At 30.8% G+C, this 17,626-nt stretch overlaps 1 protein-coding gene across 1 annotated transcript; it reads left to right on the top strand.

Annotated features, from left to right (window-relative positions):
• The first annotated feature begins 13,390 nt into the window (after positions 1-13,390).
• On the top strand, positions 13,391-16,331 carry LOC106768029 (protein DETOXIFICATION 49-like). Its single transcript, XM_014652999.2, has one exon. It carries the CDS (start codon positions 13,825-13,827, stop codon positions 15,499-15,501), a length of 1,677 nt encoding a protein of 558 aa, XP_014508485.1. The 5' UTR covers positions 13,391-13,824; the 3' UTR covers positions 15,502-16,331.
• The last annotated feature ends 1,295 nt before the right edge of the window (positions 16,332-17,626 follow it).

Below are 17,626 nucleotides of genomic sequence, written 5' to 3' on the forward strand. Positions count from 1 at the left end.
AAATAAATCAAACCACAAACTTTAAAACAGGATGCAAGTAAGAATTTAAGTAAGTAATTAATATAGAGGAATCAATTTTTAATTACACCCAACCTCCCACAAAAATAAATTAGCCACTCATATTGATAAGCAAACTAAGAACAAGTTGATCTCTCTCCATACCTCAATGTTTTCTATCTTTTACAAGGAGAAAGAGCCTAAGGCTACAAAGAATGGATGCCAAAACCAAAGAAAATCCCTATTTTTATAAAACGGTTTGGGTAGTGCTCAACCATATTTTCGATATATCCAGCAATATAGGTTTCTTTAAGGGTTATATCTTCGGTTAGCTTAGTCCCCCTTTCTTGTGTTTGATAGATGAGTTTTTTTCTCTTGAAGGGGTTTTCTTGACAACTCATCATCATATTTTTGGTACTTTAGCTTCCTTAGTGATGAAAGTTTTCTCATGTGGCTCGATGCCATTTTATTGAGCTCAGTCAGAAAGTTAAGATGAACTTGTCTTGTATTTGCTTCTTTCTTAGGTAAGCTCCAATAATTGCGGCTTAGCTTTAGCTTTGCTATCTTTCTTTTATTTGTTCTACAAAAAAACATAATATTGTCCAAATTTACCCAATTGATTCCTTCATACTATATTTTACTTATTCAAGCTAAAAGTGTTGTTTTATCTCTCTCTCCCTATATATATTCATTATTTACATTATAGGTGTTAAATCTCATACGCAATTGAAGGTACCTAGACACTTATCAATAATCTGTGTTTTTTGTTAAGGTTTATGACTACAATTTGAAATCTTATATTCTCATTAATTCGGGTGTTATACTGATTGATTCGTTATGAGTTGAGTTAAAAATTAGTCAATTTTTGTTAACCTTTTTGGTGAATAAAAAATTTTGTAATCCACTTTGACTCACCACGAGTTGTTAGTTTAGGTGAGTGACTCATTACATAATTTTTTGTTCTCCTTATTTATTTTACATGTTTAGTGTTGTAAAATCAAAGTGGATTGATTTAAGTCATTTGTTATAAGAGTACAATTAGAGTCGTGCACTTATTTCATCAAACAATAGTTAAAAATTAAAGTGTCAATTTATGTAATTAGACAAAAGATCAATTAAGCATCCAAATTATCTAAATTTTACGACTTGCTCGTCTTTAAAAATATCAAATTATTAATTTATATGATTAGAAATAATAAATAATTATAATAAAAATTATAAAAAATGATAAAGAAAATAATGTTAATGAGTTACAAGTCAATCCACATTTAACTCAACTTAAATCAATTGAGTTCATGAATAATTATGAACTGAATTGACTCAAGAATCAAAATTTTGACACTTCTATTCTTAACCGTTCAAATCTGATTACAAGGATCAAGAAAATGTAAAATTGCTACTACTCAATATCATACACGATAATTCAATTCAAACTCATGATGAAGTGAATTAACTCAAGAAGAAAAAGTTTGACATTGTTATTCTTAACCATTCAAATATAATTATGAGAATCAAGTTAATATGCAGAATTACTACTACTCAATATCATACATGGTGAACAACAAATTTTGATGATAGGATGACTCAATATTATATTATGCGTACTAAATTTAGATATGATGGTTGGCTCTTTTTGTTTTTCTTTTATTGTAAAAAATACATACATTAAATTAAATTCACTTAATTTGTCTTAAATTTTTGTGTTTGAGATTACAAAATATAAGTGAGTGCAAACCTTACTTTACAAACCGATTTTACAAGGTTAAATTAAATTTAGTCCACTTTTTAACATGTTATCAAAGTAATGAGGTAAAACTTAATCTAGTGAGATTTATATTTTGTTATGTCTATTGTGTCACTTGTTTATATTATTTGTTTATATGTCTCGGCATGTGTGAGATGTGTTAGAAATCTCACATTAGCTAAAGATAAAATGAGTTTACATTAGGTAGATCCAAACTTCACCTTATGAATTGATTTTATAAGGTAAAATTAGACTTAAAATTTACTTTTTATCATTTTATAATACATTAAACTTGAAGTCTTTGATAGAAACTTTGTAATTTGTCTTTTATTTATGTATTAAATATCTTATTCAACTTAAAAGAAAATAAAGTATTATAATTTGTCTTATAATATTTTAGAAAAATAACAATTTTTTCCAAAAATAATAAAATTTATTATATTATATTTAAAAAATAATGTATAATAAATTTTGACATGTCACGTTCCTTCCACAATGCTTAAATCAATTTTCGATAAGTATGTTATAATTTACACTTTAAACAGTTTTCTTCATAAACATTCGAAGACAAAAATCTTAAATTAATGGCCTTCATTTACAATTTTAAAATTTAAAATATATATACTGTATAACGTTACATTATACTTAAATTGAATTTACAGCGTGATACTTGTTTATTCATTAATTGATGTGATTCATGGTGATCGTTATGGCTGTTGCCCTTAGATGTAGTGATTATCGTTAGTTGGCCATTGCAACCTTATTATTATGTGGTTGAGACAATTACAATAACTAACATTGATGTAATCACTTTGTCTGGTTCATATACACTGTCTCAAATTTCATTTGAAACTACAAATATACAGCACAGCAACAAATACATAAACATAAACATAAACATAAACATAGCAATTGGAATAATCTTTGAGTGTAAGTTGTGTGACAGTAAGAAACCGTTTATCCCAGAAGACAAAATACAGAAAAGTGGGAAGAAAATGGCGTTAATGAAGCAGACAAAGTCAACAAAGTGGTATGGATAGACAGATAATAGAAGGTATATTATGAGTTAAAGCAAACGATAAAAGCTACGTGAGAGGGAAAAAGATGAACACGATGACAGCAGACAACAAAATTTAAGAGACGAAACGAAACCTTTGATAACATCATCCCTTGCTCCTTTGACCTATGTAGTGGTGACACAAAACATGGTCACTATGTTTCAACCATTCACTTTGTTATTAACAAGCATATGCATCATCTACCACCAACACATCAATTCCATGCTTATCTCCTTTCTCATTACCACATTTATCGTTTAATTCTCTCTCGTGTAACACAAAGGATATATATCACCGCCGTCGACATCGTAAAAGATATATGGTAAAGGAATCATGTCCACATATCCGCATGCAAATTTAACACCGTATTCTTGGTCGTTATTTTTGACCACTCATCATCTCATTTTTTTTTAATTAAATTGGTCAATGATTCAGTGTAGATTTGTCTTACTTTCAAGAATATATGAATTAGTTAGTCTATGAATTATTATCAGATTTTTGTAAGTTCGTTCACCCATTTATATAAATTAATTATTTAACTATATGATTAAGGGAAGCTTATCCCTTGGTATCTAGAAATCAATTTGCTTTAGAAAAGTGACCATGGCTAAAGTTGATGTCGTGAAGATTCTTGTAAAAAGCATGCTTACCTATTTGACGTACGTACTTCTAGATTTTGTTTTTATTTTTTTTAATTTTTTGGATCTTAATATTTTGACAATTATTTTTAACAATCTATCATCACTTGGTCTCTTTAAATTTATGTTTAAAAAAATATCTGAAACGGACTAATTACAAACTACTACGTAAATATTATCAAAAAAATTGTCAAAAAAATAATTGTTAAAAAAAAAATTTCTATTTTTTTTTCTTTTAGATATATGGTAAGACAAAAAAAAAAAAACAAACTGCTAGGAGATTTATGTATGATTATTACACTGACATGGGTAGATAATTTAGGACATGGGTAAAAGTAAATATTATGTTTTCTTTTGTCATTTGTCATTTCTTTCTTTTGTATCTTAATTTGCCTTTGCTTTTTATGGTTTTTGTTTTATTAATGACACCAATTTTATTATTAGTCAATGATTTATTGGGATTTTTTCCCTAGTATTAATGAGAAACTTTTTAACCAATATTAATTAAAATGATTCTTTTGTCCAATGAAAATATATCTTCCTTCACATATATTAAAAAACCATCAAAAGAACTTAACCAACAATTTTTTGTAAAATAAGCCTGATTTTATCTAAATAAATATGTTTGACAAAAACTAAAAATAATATTAATGGACATAAAAAGTTAGGTTTACATCAATTGAAAAAATGTTGTTAATAAAGTATTACAAATTTTACATAAGTTAAAAGTTTCACATGATATAAAAATGAATATAATAAACCATATTTATAAAGTTATGATATTCTGATTTTAAAGTTAAAAATAATATTTAGTGACGGAACTTAGCATAAGTTAAAAATTAAAAGGAGCTTTGCCCTCCTCTCCAAATTTTTATTTTCATATGTATAAAATATATAAGTAATTTTCTTAAAAAAAATTAATATATTTTATATATTTGGTGTTTCTAAAAATTTTGTAAATCTAATTTCTTATATGAACTTATTCTTTATATTGAATCTTTCCAATGTCTCCTATAAGAAAAAAAAAAAAACTTACACTTATACGAACACATTAATATAAAAGAATTATAAACTCAAAAAGTGGATTAACGACTTAAAGATTTGTGGTTGATATATATATGATGTATTACTAACTAGAAGAAAAACAGATATCCTACATTGGTTTCCTATCCCATACGTCTAGATCAGAGTCGTTACTTGCTAATCACATTGATATTAATCCAATAAGTAGACTTTAGGTCAACAAAGAGGATATATGTGATTGATATGCTATGGCTTTTAAGATTCGTTAAATACGATCTCATAATAATATTTATAAAGCTATTGATTCTACAATGAAAAAGAAAAGGGTATTGTACGTGGTAATGGATTGCAAAAGTGCATGCGGTTGAACTTTAACAGTGCTAAAAGTCTCGAGTGAGATCATCAAAGTGTCTGCAGTCAACAAGAGGATAATGGAAAAGAGGTTTTGGTTTGTTGTTGTGAGACTCATTGAACCTACCCACTGTTGCATTCGTGTGATGAAGATCTCGATCATGGATTCAAAATTTGAGTTTGAAGATTGGAGTTGATCATACGCATTTCTCAAACCTTTTGCCATCTTGTCAGAGTGAAAGTGGTTTTCAACAGTCCAACATACTGTGTATGCATGTCGGTTCTTCTTATCGTTTTCCATGCTCCATTGGTTGGTTTCATGAACGCAGATAATTAAGAACACAAGGTTACGTATGTTTTATTAAAACCCTCATCATCGTATCTGCCTCTACCAGAACACCACACACATAACCATGTATGAAACCAACACACATGGCCACACATGTTTCAGAAATATGAATCATCATCTATTCTGTAGAAATATATATATATATATATATATATATATATATATATATATATAATAAAAAGATCTTCAAACCTCATATTTAATACGTGATTAGAATTCGTTAGGATAAGTTTTAAATCTTATATTTAATATGTGATTAAAATTCGTTAGGATAAGTTTTAATGATAACTCTGATATTATATTACAAACTACTTTTGTGAGGTTTCAAAATCTATCTCTTAACAATTATTAATAATAATAAGGTATTTTTTAACATTAATTTTCATAAAAACGTATAGAAAATTAGAGGAGGAAAGGAAATAATCTTTATAAGTTAAAATGAATTTATATACAAATAAAAAAACAAATTTTAAAGAAGTTAAATAAAAAAATAGTTTATGTACAAATTAATTTTGGTTTATAAGTAACCTTATTTTCTTTTTCATCATAGTGAATAAAAAAAATTTAGTCAAAGTTTTGAAAGAAAAACTTAATTTATTAAAGCAATAGGGTAGTTCAAGAGTTTGGGTGGCTAAAACAAACTTTTAAAAATGAGGTCTTTTATTTAAAAAAAAAAAATCAAGCTTTTTTTATGTAAAGTTATTAATTCAATTATCATAACTAATTTCATTAAAAATTTCATCTTTATCATTCATCAATAAACTAAACTCTAATCTAATTAATAGTTCTACAATTCAATCTAATAAAAAATTTAAATTTTTCATCAAATTATATACAGAAAATAATCCTCAAATCCCATAAATTAAAAAATACTGAAAAAATAAAATCAAGCAAAAAAGTTACATTTATAATCTTAATACAAATTCAACTAATAGAATAAAAATAAAAATATGAAAAGTAGAAAGAAAACAAACTGTTACGAAATACTAAAAAAACTGAGAATATGAAGATTGAATTGATGAGAAAAGCAAACTGATTTAGAGATGGTCAATATTGTTTTCTTATTTCACGACCTTTATGTTCCCTATCAACAGTTCATTCGTGTTTCAAATGTGTTCCTTTTCCTTAACTCAGGCATTCTGTTCTTCAAACTTTGATGCTGAAGTCCCATCCAACCTCTTGTTTCCTCATTAATTACCAACTTTTTCAAATCTTCAAAAGTGTTCCACCGAAAGCTTGCTTTTCTAAATCAAACAACATTTTTTTTCACACAAAACAAACCAAAATAAAGAACATATACGAGGAAGCTTTATAACTGCCACAAAGATGGTGACTCTACAATTAATCTATGGCCAAAAACTGTCCCAACTAACAAAAGTGGTGTGGAAGCTAAAAATTATTAGTCTCATTGAATTTTTTTTTTTAATCATGATTAAAGTTTTTCAAAATTTATAGAATTAAATATCAATTTCCTTTGTGAAAAATATGACGTTAGATAAGTTTTTGACAAGTTTTTACATATAAGAAAGAATGAAAACTCAGTATATTATTGTAATAAGAAGTAATGTTTTAATTAATGTTCTCAAAATCAAATATTCAACCTAATTCAATTCGTTTTATCATGAATTAATTCCTTAATAAGTTAACACAATCAGACTCATTTATTAACGAGTCAAAGAAAAATCAAATCCAATCCAACGTATAGATTTGTGAGTTAAACAAATTGAATCAGTATTTTTTTTTCAATTTTTGTGGATCAAAGTTTTATTTTAACTTTTTTCAATCCAACTTAATTTAAATATATGATGAATCCATTGTTGACAACATTAATTTTAATATATGTAAGTTATTCTTAACCAATGTAAGTTTAAAGAATTTGTTTTCCACACGTTGTGTGAGTAGTTATAGGAGCACGTTATTAGTATATATTGGCTTTTGTTTTGCCTTTTATGACCGAATTTTGAATATATGTATGGTCAATAATAATAAAGGTTCCAATCTGTGGGCTCCTGCCATTACTTTTTCATGGTTCGTGCATAAATCTTGGCCTAAGAAAGACAAATCCACCAATGAAAAATACAAAAATAAAGCTAATGCACCTACCACTGTTGAACCGTTGATAAAAAATTAAAAAGAAAAGGATTAGTGCCTAAATTTATTAATTTAACGACAAAAACTGCTCTTACTAAGCACATTTAGTGACTACAAATATTTTGTCACTAATTTTAAATTCTTTTATTGATTGTGTGAGATTCTTCGTGATCAATTTTATGATAAAATGTAATCATCACCTTTATACTTAAACTTTTTCTTTCTTATGATTTTAAATATGGTTTTTTAACATAAATTTAAAGGGTATTATAGTTTAGATGGATCTTTATCTCATCATAATTTTGTCTTAAAAGTAAGTTTTATTTATGTTTTAAGGGTTAAATATGTTTTTAGTCTCTGAACTATCACTCGATCTTGGTTTTAGTTCTTATTCGAAACATCAATGGTTTTTAGTCCTCCTTGTTTTGAAACTCTCACTTTTAGTCCTTAAAATTGGACGGCGTTAACTTTTGTTAGATGTGACAAACGGCGAGACCACATCACTTCTTTTCTTCTTCTTTTTTTTTCTGAAACCTTTCATCCTCCTTTCATGCATTTTGACTTTTGAATGTTTTATTCTTTGACTGTCAAATGAAAGGTTACCATGTGTCAGTTTTTTCTAAAAATTAGGTTTTGGTGAAGATGGAGGAACTCGATCTGGGCTCGTTGCCCTCTAACGACGTTGTGAGGTGCGGCACGACTATGGGTTATCTTTTTCGCCGTTCTGTGATGACTATTTGAGGTGCCATATCTAAAATTGTACACTCATAACGAGCTCGTTGCATATTCTTCATCAATAGAGCATACATATCACTAAATTTGAATATTGTTTGAATATCCTTATTCTTATCAAAATGACTTCTAAGTAACCTGGAGGCATGGGGAAGTATAGCCTTGGAAAGAAATTCGGGCATCAAGTGCCCATTTTCTTCAAAACAGCCCCTATTATTAAATATTAATTCAAGGAATAAACTATTGATTTGAAATGCTTGACGTTGTAAGCTACTGATAGTAGTACAAAACTTATTTAGCTTTTCATGACTTTCTGGTTTATTATTTTCACCAAAATAGATGAAGAAATTCTTTGCATTGGGAGAACTCATACACCGTTGAGTGTTGTAGATTAGGCCAAAAGGACCTTCGATATAAAACAGAGAAACATGAAATTGACTTAAAGACGAATTGGGGGAATTTCAGAGAAGGAGCAAAAGGGTAAAAAAATGTGATCTTGGAAGAAGAAAAGGAAAGTTGAATATGGATAGAGGAAAGAAACAATAGACGAAAGCTTGGTTATTGGAATGATATTTTAAAATTCACGGATACCCACAAATATTAAAATAATATATATATATATATATATATATATATATATATATATATATATATATATATATATATATATATTTCAACCTAGTAAGATAAAAAAAAACATACATAATCTATACTAATACAATTAAAATCTTTTACATAAATTATTTTGAACTTTTTAGGTTAGCCTTATGTTCGTCATTATTATAAGACACATCAATTTATGTCACATGAAAAATAGAAAGTGTTAATTTATGTTAGACTATAATAAGTTCGTCCTAAATGCGTAAATTTATGACGGACTATATTAGCTCTGATTTAAATGTTTAAATTTACCAATAAAAAAGCTATAATGAAATGAACATTTTATAACTTGTTTTCAGCTTAGCAAAATTTATGAATAGAGAAGTCAAACATAAAACAAAGGTTGAGCCACACAAGAAGAAGATTGAGTTATATGGAGTTCAAGGGTATTCAATACCTGTGAACCAAAGTACCTTTAAATTTGTACAACTTAATTTGTTTCGTGAGTGGCTCAACCCCTTTCTCAGTTTAACTTCTTTGCTCAATAACTTTTCTTCAATTTTATGAAAAAATATCCACTTCATTGTAATATTTTTTATATTGATGGTAGAAACAAGCTGAGGTGCAAATCAATGATTGATTTTGATTTTCAATGTCATGAAAGTTAAAAAAAAAATACAAGCTTTTTACCATTGCAACTTATTCTTGCAATAACAAACACGACAAACAAAACAATGGGACATTGATGGAAATTCGACATTAATACAAAGTCATGATTGAATGTTGATAACGTTAATTCTTACCATTATCTGAGCGTCATTTTAGTGGAAAAATCAACTCTCCTTTAGCTTACTACTTTCTTAAATCCTCCCCTTTATCTTGCTTTTGTATTTGTCTATATTTTAGGCTACACTTGTGTAAATATGACTCTAATCCCCTTTTTTGATATCTATTTTGGTGTTAGGAAGACCCTATGTTACATTGAAGAACCACGGTGACCCAAAGAAGCAAGAAAATCAACAAAAGGTAGAGTTTTAGAAGTCCAGGTGGCATTGAGTGTCACCTCCTAACATTGAGCGCCACACTTATAAAGAGCTCCTAGTGGTCCTAACGTTGAGCGCCACTTTCCACCACTGAGTGTCACACTTATAGAGAGCATCCAAGGCTGCCACCAAGGTTGGTGCTGAGCACCAGAGCCCTACCGCTGAGTGGTGGCATGCTAATGTGTCAAAAAGTTCTTATTTTATCAAGTTCTCTTGAAGGGAACTGAGTCTTTGGTGGCTTAGAGGCACAATTTCACTGCTTGGAGCTCATGGAGGCTGATTGGGGATTGTGGGAACATCTTCTTCTTCCTTTTTGCGTCTTCTTTGTCTTTCATCTTCCATTTTGTAAGCTTGATGCTCTCCATGAAAATGGATAGTCAAACCCATCTTGTTAGGGGTATTTTATAGCCATTGAACTCTTTTGTACTGTGTAAATAATTTATATATATATATATATATATATATATATATATATATATATATATATATATATATATATATATATATATATATGCCTCTTCCATTTAACTTCCTAGTCTCTTGTTTCTATCCTTAATGCTTGCATGTAATGGGGACGTTCATAGCTTGATTTGCAGATTTGCTAGGTTTTGGGAAGAATCTAGTGAACCATAGGCTTGAATAAGGGATCTGTTGGAGGCTTGTATCTAGGGACGGAACATGACCCATTAGTTGTCTTAAATCCTAGATCTTAATGCGGGTTTGCTTATTGAGTGATCAAGGGATTGACGCTTAGTGAGAAAACCTAGGTTCTTCCACCTAAAGAATTAGGGCTAGAGTGTTTTAGTGGGTTAACATTGAGGTTTGATGGAGAGGAAATGATTATGTATGCAAGAGAGTGAACTCAGTGAAATCTACTCCTAAAAATGTCATTTCATATCATTTCTAACATTTTTCCACTTCTAAGTGTTTTCAACTACCAAAGTCCACCTTTATTCTTTTTGTATATATTTACTTGCACATATTCTTGTATCTGTTACTCTAGACAGGTTACTAATCATACAATCCTTCAGTATTACACGAGTCTCTTGAAAAACAATTTTTGGTTTTATCACTTCATATTAGTTGCGCGACTCGATACACTTGCATATGAGCTAACAAGTGTCCTAATAAACAATTACGAATACAAATAAAAAAGAAAAGTTTAGCAAACAAACCTCGTCGGTAAAACAAAGTCAATATACACGTGAATCCTAAATCATCATCATTTCATTACTAGATAACAAAATCTAACTCGCAAGAACATTTTCAATGTATTTTCAGACAATGAGAAATAAGGAAAAAATTATGTTAAATTTTTTATTATCAATATAAAATAAATAATTTATGTTAGATTCTTTGTTGATCAATATAAATAATTTGTTTTAAGTTGAATAATAAAAAGTCCAACATCTTCCATCTATTTATAAAAATGTCGTTTTATTTTCGAATATGTTATTATTATTGTTATATCTTTTGCATTATAATATTTAAAAGATATTATATATATATATATATATATATATATTTATATTAGAAATGAGAATTTATATCGATTTATAATCTTCATTTATACTAGTATTACATCTTCATCTAGAATGTTGGTAGGAACATGTTTTTTAAGGGATTAGCATGAGTAGTGAGAGAAAGATATAAGATAAAACAACTACCTCCTTTAAATAAAGTTAAGGTTAATATTATTTTTATTTCTAAACGCAACAAAATGTAAACATGTTCTCGTATTCTAACTGGAATATTAGGAAATATTGTTGAGATGAATAAATTTAGATAATTTAGCCTAATAGACCATTTAAATTGGTATTTCCCGGAAAAAAAAATATGAGAAAATGAGAACAAATGTAATCCTCCTTTTTTGTGTGCTTTGAGTTGTTCTTAATTTTTACTGAATCATTTGATTTTTATCTATGGTTTGTTGAACCATATTATAAACCTAAGATTAAATCTAATTTCTCGCCCCTCAAATGAGCATAAGGGTGTGCAACATTTTCTTCCATATAGTTTCCCATAGGTTAGAAAGGAAATCATTGTTGTATATGAATTTAATCATACAATCTTACAAGTTCTTTTATGTGATTTAATCAATTTTTTTAATAAATACGTAATGTTAATGAATAATAGTTTACTATATGCTTATATATGTTTTTAAGCTCTAATCGAAATCTTCACGGATTAAATACTTTTTCTTTGCTGTCACTTTTAGTTTCCATTATCTACTAGCATCATTTAGTGATGTAATAATAAATCAGACAATCATATCAACGTTGATTTTTGAATTTTCTCATAAATTAGTATGACATTATGAGTTAGTCAAAAGGAAATGAAAAAATTAAAAACGTAACTTAAAGAAAAGCACACATTACTTTATTATTAGACTCCTCAATGACTAGACAAGTCATTGATTATCAATAAAACTCTTATATTGTTACTCGAAAATGAGTTAAAGTGTAATAGAGAAAAAGTTGAAAGAATTTTACCCATCAAAATTAAAAGCATAAATTTTAAAAAACTTTAGGGAAAAAGTTTTTGTAAACCCTAAATTCTAATAAAAGAAATAGAAAGATCGTTAAAAACAATGTAAATGGATGAATTTGAACATGTAAAGTTATATTGTAAATATAAATCAAAATCAAGATAAATGACTCAAATGGGAAAATGTTTCATAAATTGAGTGGATGAAAACATACACATTGGACTTACCAAACTAGTTTATGGAGTGTTTTATCGAACCACACGTGTGAACAAACTCGACAAGATTTTATCATACGACACGTGTAAACATTTGTCCAAGTTTAACTATTAGAAACTTCTAGATTTTGACCCTTGGCTACAATTGTTTCTTCCCAATAGTTAACTACTTTAAAACTCCATTTCTTTTAATTTTGAGCTTTTATTTTTACCTTTGATGCAACATATTACCTATTTTGCCAACATTTTCTGAAATAAACTCCAAAGTTAAATTCAAGTTTATAACATTTTAAATATTGCAATGACATTGAATGCTTTTTTTCAATGCTTTTTGAGTTTTACATGACATATATATACAATCTAATTAAAAATTAAATGAAGAGTAAATAGAATATTAAAAGGTGGTATGAGAATGTATACCTAATAATAGAAGATAGTGAAGATTTTGGATATTGAAGGTAGAGTGATGCCTTGCTCCATTTACCTCGTCACTCACTAACACTACAAATGGGGTTGAATTCCTAAACCTAACCGACAATGATGTTGGAAGCAAAAAGTTATAATATTACAACATAATTCTTTTTACCAAATAAGTATAAATCCGAAAAGTGTAATGAGTCGTTGTTGTTTGTGAAGAAAATAATAGAAAAGATGAGGAGACAAAAGGAGTGAGAGTGTTGGAGACAAGACTTAAGAGGTTTGGGGATTAATCTGAAGACAGAGATGTGTGGGTTGGCATTGATTAACGAATATATTAATAAATGAACAACACTCCTTATATATCAAGGATCAACAACATTGATCAACTCCATTGGTCTCTTTGGATTTTCTTTACTTCCTTGTATGTTGTGTCCAAGGACAACCTTTGTCTTCGTCCATTCTTGGCCCTTAATAATCCACAAAAACAAAAACACACTCTCTGTCTTTTACTCACACAATCAATTGGACTTAGGCCTCAATGAACCAAAAACTCACTAATTTTTAACCCCTAAATCTTACTCTTCAATTTCCAATGTCGATACACTGCAACTCTTTTCCAATTCTATATCTTTTTAGGCCGGACAATGTTTGGACGCTTTAGCCCATCCAAAAGGGAAACCAAAACTTCTATATGCTTTTACGCAACATTCTAAACACAAATTTATCTATTCCTTTTATATCTATGCCACTTTATATTATTTAAATATCATTCAATTTCCAAAACAAAATTACCTAATGTATAAGATTAAAATCAATACTCATAAATCAATGTGAATCGATCTTCTTGACTAGGGACAACTTTCAAAAAGGCTTAAACCCCACCCAAAAAATACTAACACGTATCACTCTAACAACTCTATAAAACCCCACACAAACCTTTCCAAACCCCGTCCTTCTCAAATCTCTCTCTCTCTCTCTTTCTTACTTTCTTTGTTTCTCTCTCTCTCTCTGTTCCAAGTCTATTCAAAACCATATTTTCCCCTCCACACGGACACAAAGTAGCTAGCTACTCACCATGTGTCATCCGGCTCTTGACGTCAACTGCAAATGCTGCACCACTTCATCTTCTGATTACCAAATTTCAATCAAGGACTCAGAAGAGAAGCACCCCATAATGCTTGCCAACCCTTTGATCTCTAAACTCCAAAACAACACAACAACAACAGAAAAAACAACACCACAACCGATAAAAGTTGTGACAGAAACAACAAAGTCTCATGTCCCTGACACCGTCAGTGAAGTCATTTCCATATCCAAAATAGCCATCCCTATGATCCTCACTGGCCTCCTCCTCTACTGCCGCTCCATGATCTCCATGCTCTTCCTTGGCCACCTTGGAGAGCTTGCTTTGGCCGGTGGCTCACTTGCTGTTGGCTTTGCCAACATCACTGGCTACTCAATCTTGTCTGGTCTTGCTGTCGGAATGGAGCCAATCTGTGGCCAAGCTTTTGGTGCCAAGAGGTTCACCTTACTTGGTCTCTGCTTGCAAAGAACCATTCTTCTTCTCCTCTTCACTTCCCTCCCCATATCACTCCTTTGGCTCCACATGAAGAAAATTCTTCTCCTTTGTGGCCAGGATGAGTCCATAGCCACACAGGCTCAATCGTATCTTGTTTACTCCATTCCTGACCTCATAGCACAATCTTTCTTGCATCCTATGAGAATTTACCTCAGGAGTCAATCCATTACCCTCCCTCTCACCCTCTGTGCCTCCCTGTCTATCCTTCTTCACATACCCATCAACTACTTCCTTGTGTCACACCTCGGGCTGGGAATCAAAGGGGTGGCTCTTGGTGGGGTGTGGACAAACTTCAACCTCGTGGCTTCTTTGATTCTTTATATAGTCTTCTCTGGCACCTACAAGAAAACATGGGGTGGTTTCTCTTTTGAGTGCTTCACACAGTGGAGGTCTCTTCTCAATTTGGCTATTCCGAGCTGTGTTTCGGTGTGCTTGGAGTGGTGGTGGTATGAGATCATGATTCTGTTATGTGGGCTGTTGGTGAACCCCAGAGCAACCGTGGCTTCAATGGGAATTCTGATCCAAACCACTTCTTTGCTTTACATTTTTCCTTCTTCATTGAGCTTCAGTGTTTCAACAAGAGTTGGCAACAAGCTTGGCGCACAGAAGCCCTCAAAGGCAAGGCTTTCTGCCATTGTGGGGTTGTCTTGCAGCTTCGTGTCAGGTGTCCTCGCATTGGTTTTTGCTCTAATGGTTAGGAACACATGGGCTAGTATGTTCACAAAGGACAAGGAGATCATAAGTCTGACATCTATGGTGTTACCCATAATAGGCCTTTGTGAGCTTGGGAATTGCCCTCAAACAACAGGGTGTGGGGTGCTGAGAGGCACAGCAAGGCCTAAAATTGGTGCTAATATAAACCTGGGATGTTTCTACCTTGTGGGAATGCCTGTGTCCATTTGGCTAGCTTTCTTCACTGGCTATGATTTTCAAGGCCTCTGGCTTGGCCTTCTTGCAGCTCAAGGGTCTTGTGCAGTGACCATGTTGGTGGTTCTGTGCAGAACTGATTGGGATTCTGAGGCCCAAAGAGCCAAGAAACTCACAGGAATGGGTGGAGCTTGTGGTGTTGATGATCACAACCGTGGTGAGGTTGATCCAGAGAAGCCACTCAAATTTGAAAGCAAGGAAGATTCTTTGGCATTATTAGCTGACTCAGATGAAAATGAACAGTGATTGGTTTAATTCATCAACCACCTTAAAAGGGAAAAACAAAAACTGATGAGAGGGGGGATAAAATATCTCATAAATTTGTCTTTTAACTGTATAGGGCAGTAGGGTAGAGACAGAGGATAACATTTTCATTTTATGAATTTTAGATAACATTAGATGCGGTTACTTACTTGTTTTTGGTGCTATTTTTAAATTGAAATTAGAGTTTCGTATCAGTAATTTACATTAAAAAAAAAAAATAACATTTAAAAATAGTACAGATTACTGATGTGAAACTCCAATTCAGGTCAGAAACAATATTCAAAAACATCTAGAAAACTGCATTTAGTTTTGCTCTCAGGAAATTCACTGGTTCATGCATATGCCTCTCCTCTAAGGACTTCTGCTATTTCCAGTAAATTTCAATTACATTTTGCAGGGCATTGAATGTCATGGGAAGTAGAAAAATGTGAGTAACCATTACTTCTGTAATGTACCTTTTTTTGTTCAGCTTTACACAGAAGAGAAGAGAAGAGACCCTCATTTCATGATTTATGCTTCTTACTCACTTGTCTGTTCCTCTATTTTCTACCTCAATACATTCAACTTTTGTCCTTTCTCTCCCTTTGGTCATATTCTCCATAAGAAATCATTATAAAAGCCACAACAGGCTTTAGAGAATCTGCCTACTCAATTTGGAGTTTTTATTTTCCCAAGTTATCAGATTAATGGAAAATAAGAAGAGAAATAATACCTATATCAGAAAAGAAAAAAAATATAAAGTGAAACAAGATTTATTCTGTAGTACAAGAACTTGATTATGTACTGAAATTTGACATTGACTAAGAATTAGGAAATTCTATTTATGCATAGCAGCCAGGCTGCCAGTTATTTTGGGAATGAATTGCACATTGTTGTACCTTAAATGCATGAAAGAATATAAAAATAATGCGATTTCTCACCCCACATAAATTGAAGCAAAGTTTAGCTAGCTGTCTTTGGTTCCTTGTTACTAAACTAAGATGTTTGGTCCTATCATTGCACAGCCATGGCACTTCAACCTATACCTAATTTGACACAGTATTATATGCATGAGATTTAGTCAAAGAAATTAATTATCTTTGATAAGGAAACATTTTAAAAGAAGTCCCTTTTAGCTGTTTCCAAGTGACCATGAGACTATTTTGTTTATTTATGGATTGCTTAGATAGAGACTGAAGTTGTTTCACTGTCAAAAATTGATTTTGATGATCCTGAGCATGAAAACTTGCTACTTGTGTTAATTCAACATTTTGCTCTGCTTCTACTCATACATGGGACAAAATAAAATAAAAGAAAAAGTACAGTTCTCCTGGTTGGCATTGTGCTAGGAAAGATCTCAACTATCAAATATTGTTTGTCTAAAATAAGATGGGGATCATAACAAACGTGGAGTCACTAGCAATTCAGATCACAAGATCACTGATGGGGCAGAGTTTGACTAATTGATATATGAGGAGTTTCTATTTCTTCAAGGACCACATTAAATGGATATGTGCAAATCTATGTTTTAATGCTCAAGTGGTGCAAATTTGTCGTCAAGTTAACAAGTACAAGGTAATCTCACTCTTAGTGAACATTGTAGTTTCTGCCATTAAAAATTTTCACAATTTTAATTTCAAGTCAAACTCACTCAAAACTATAGTACAACACAACATTTTAGGGCACAAATTGGGATGCCATTGCCCAACGCCGGCACCATAAGTTCCCACCCTTTTATGCTTCTTCTTCTTCTTCTGCCTTTTCTGTCACTTTCTCCTTTTCTTTTCTTCTAACAAATTCAGCATCCGATACTTCTACTCTATCAATCTACTCACATTCCTTTTCTTCTTCTCTGTAAACTTCTTTCAATGTCCACTCTGTTTTCAAATGTACAAAACTTTAGTTGCAATAGGAGAAATGACCCATATATGGTACTGCCAGACTTAGATTTAAAAATTATATGGTCCTCCAGAAGACTGTGTTAGTTTGTGATGTTTTACTATTAAATAGAATAAGATGCAAGAAAAAATAAAAAGCATTAGTTAAGCAGAAATGAGAGGGGTACTTTTGTGCAGATAAGCAGAGGAATTTATGCACATTGAGATTTTCAAAGGAAAAGGCAGTGCAA

This window comes from Vigna radiata, chromosome 1, assembly GCF_000741045.1.
Source record: "Vigna radiata var. radiata cultivar VC1973A chromosome 1, Vradiata_ver6, whole genome shotgun sequence".
Taxonomy (NCBI): domain Eukaryota; kingdom Viridiplantae; phylum Streptophyta; class Magnoliopsida; order Fabales; family Fabaceae; genus Vigna; species Vigna radiata.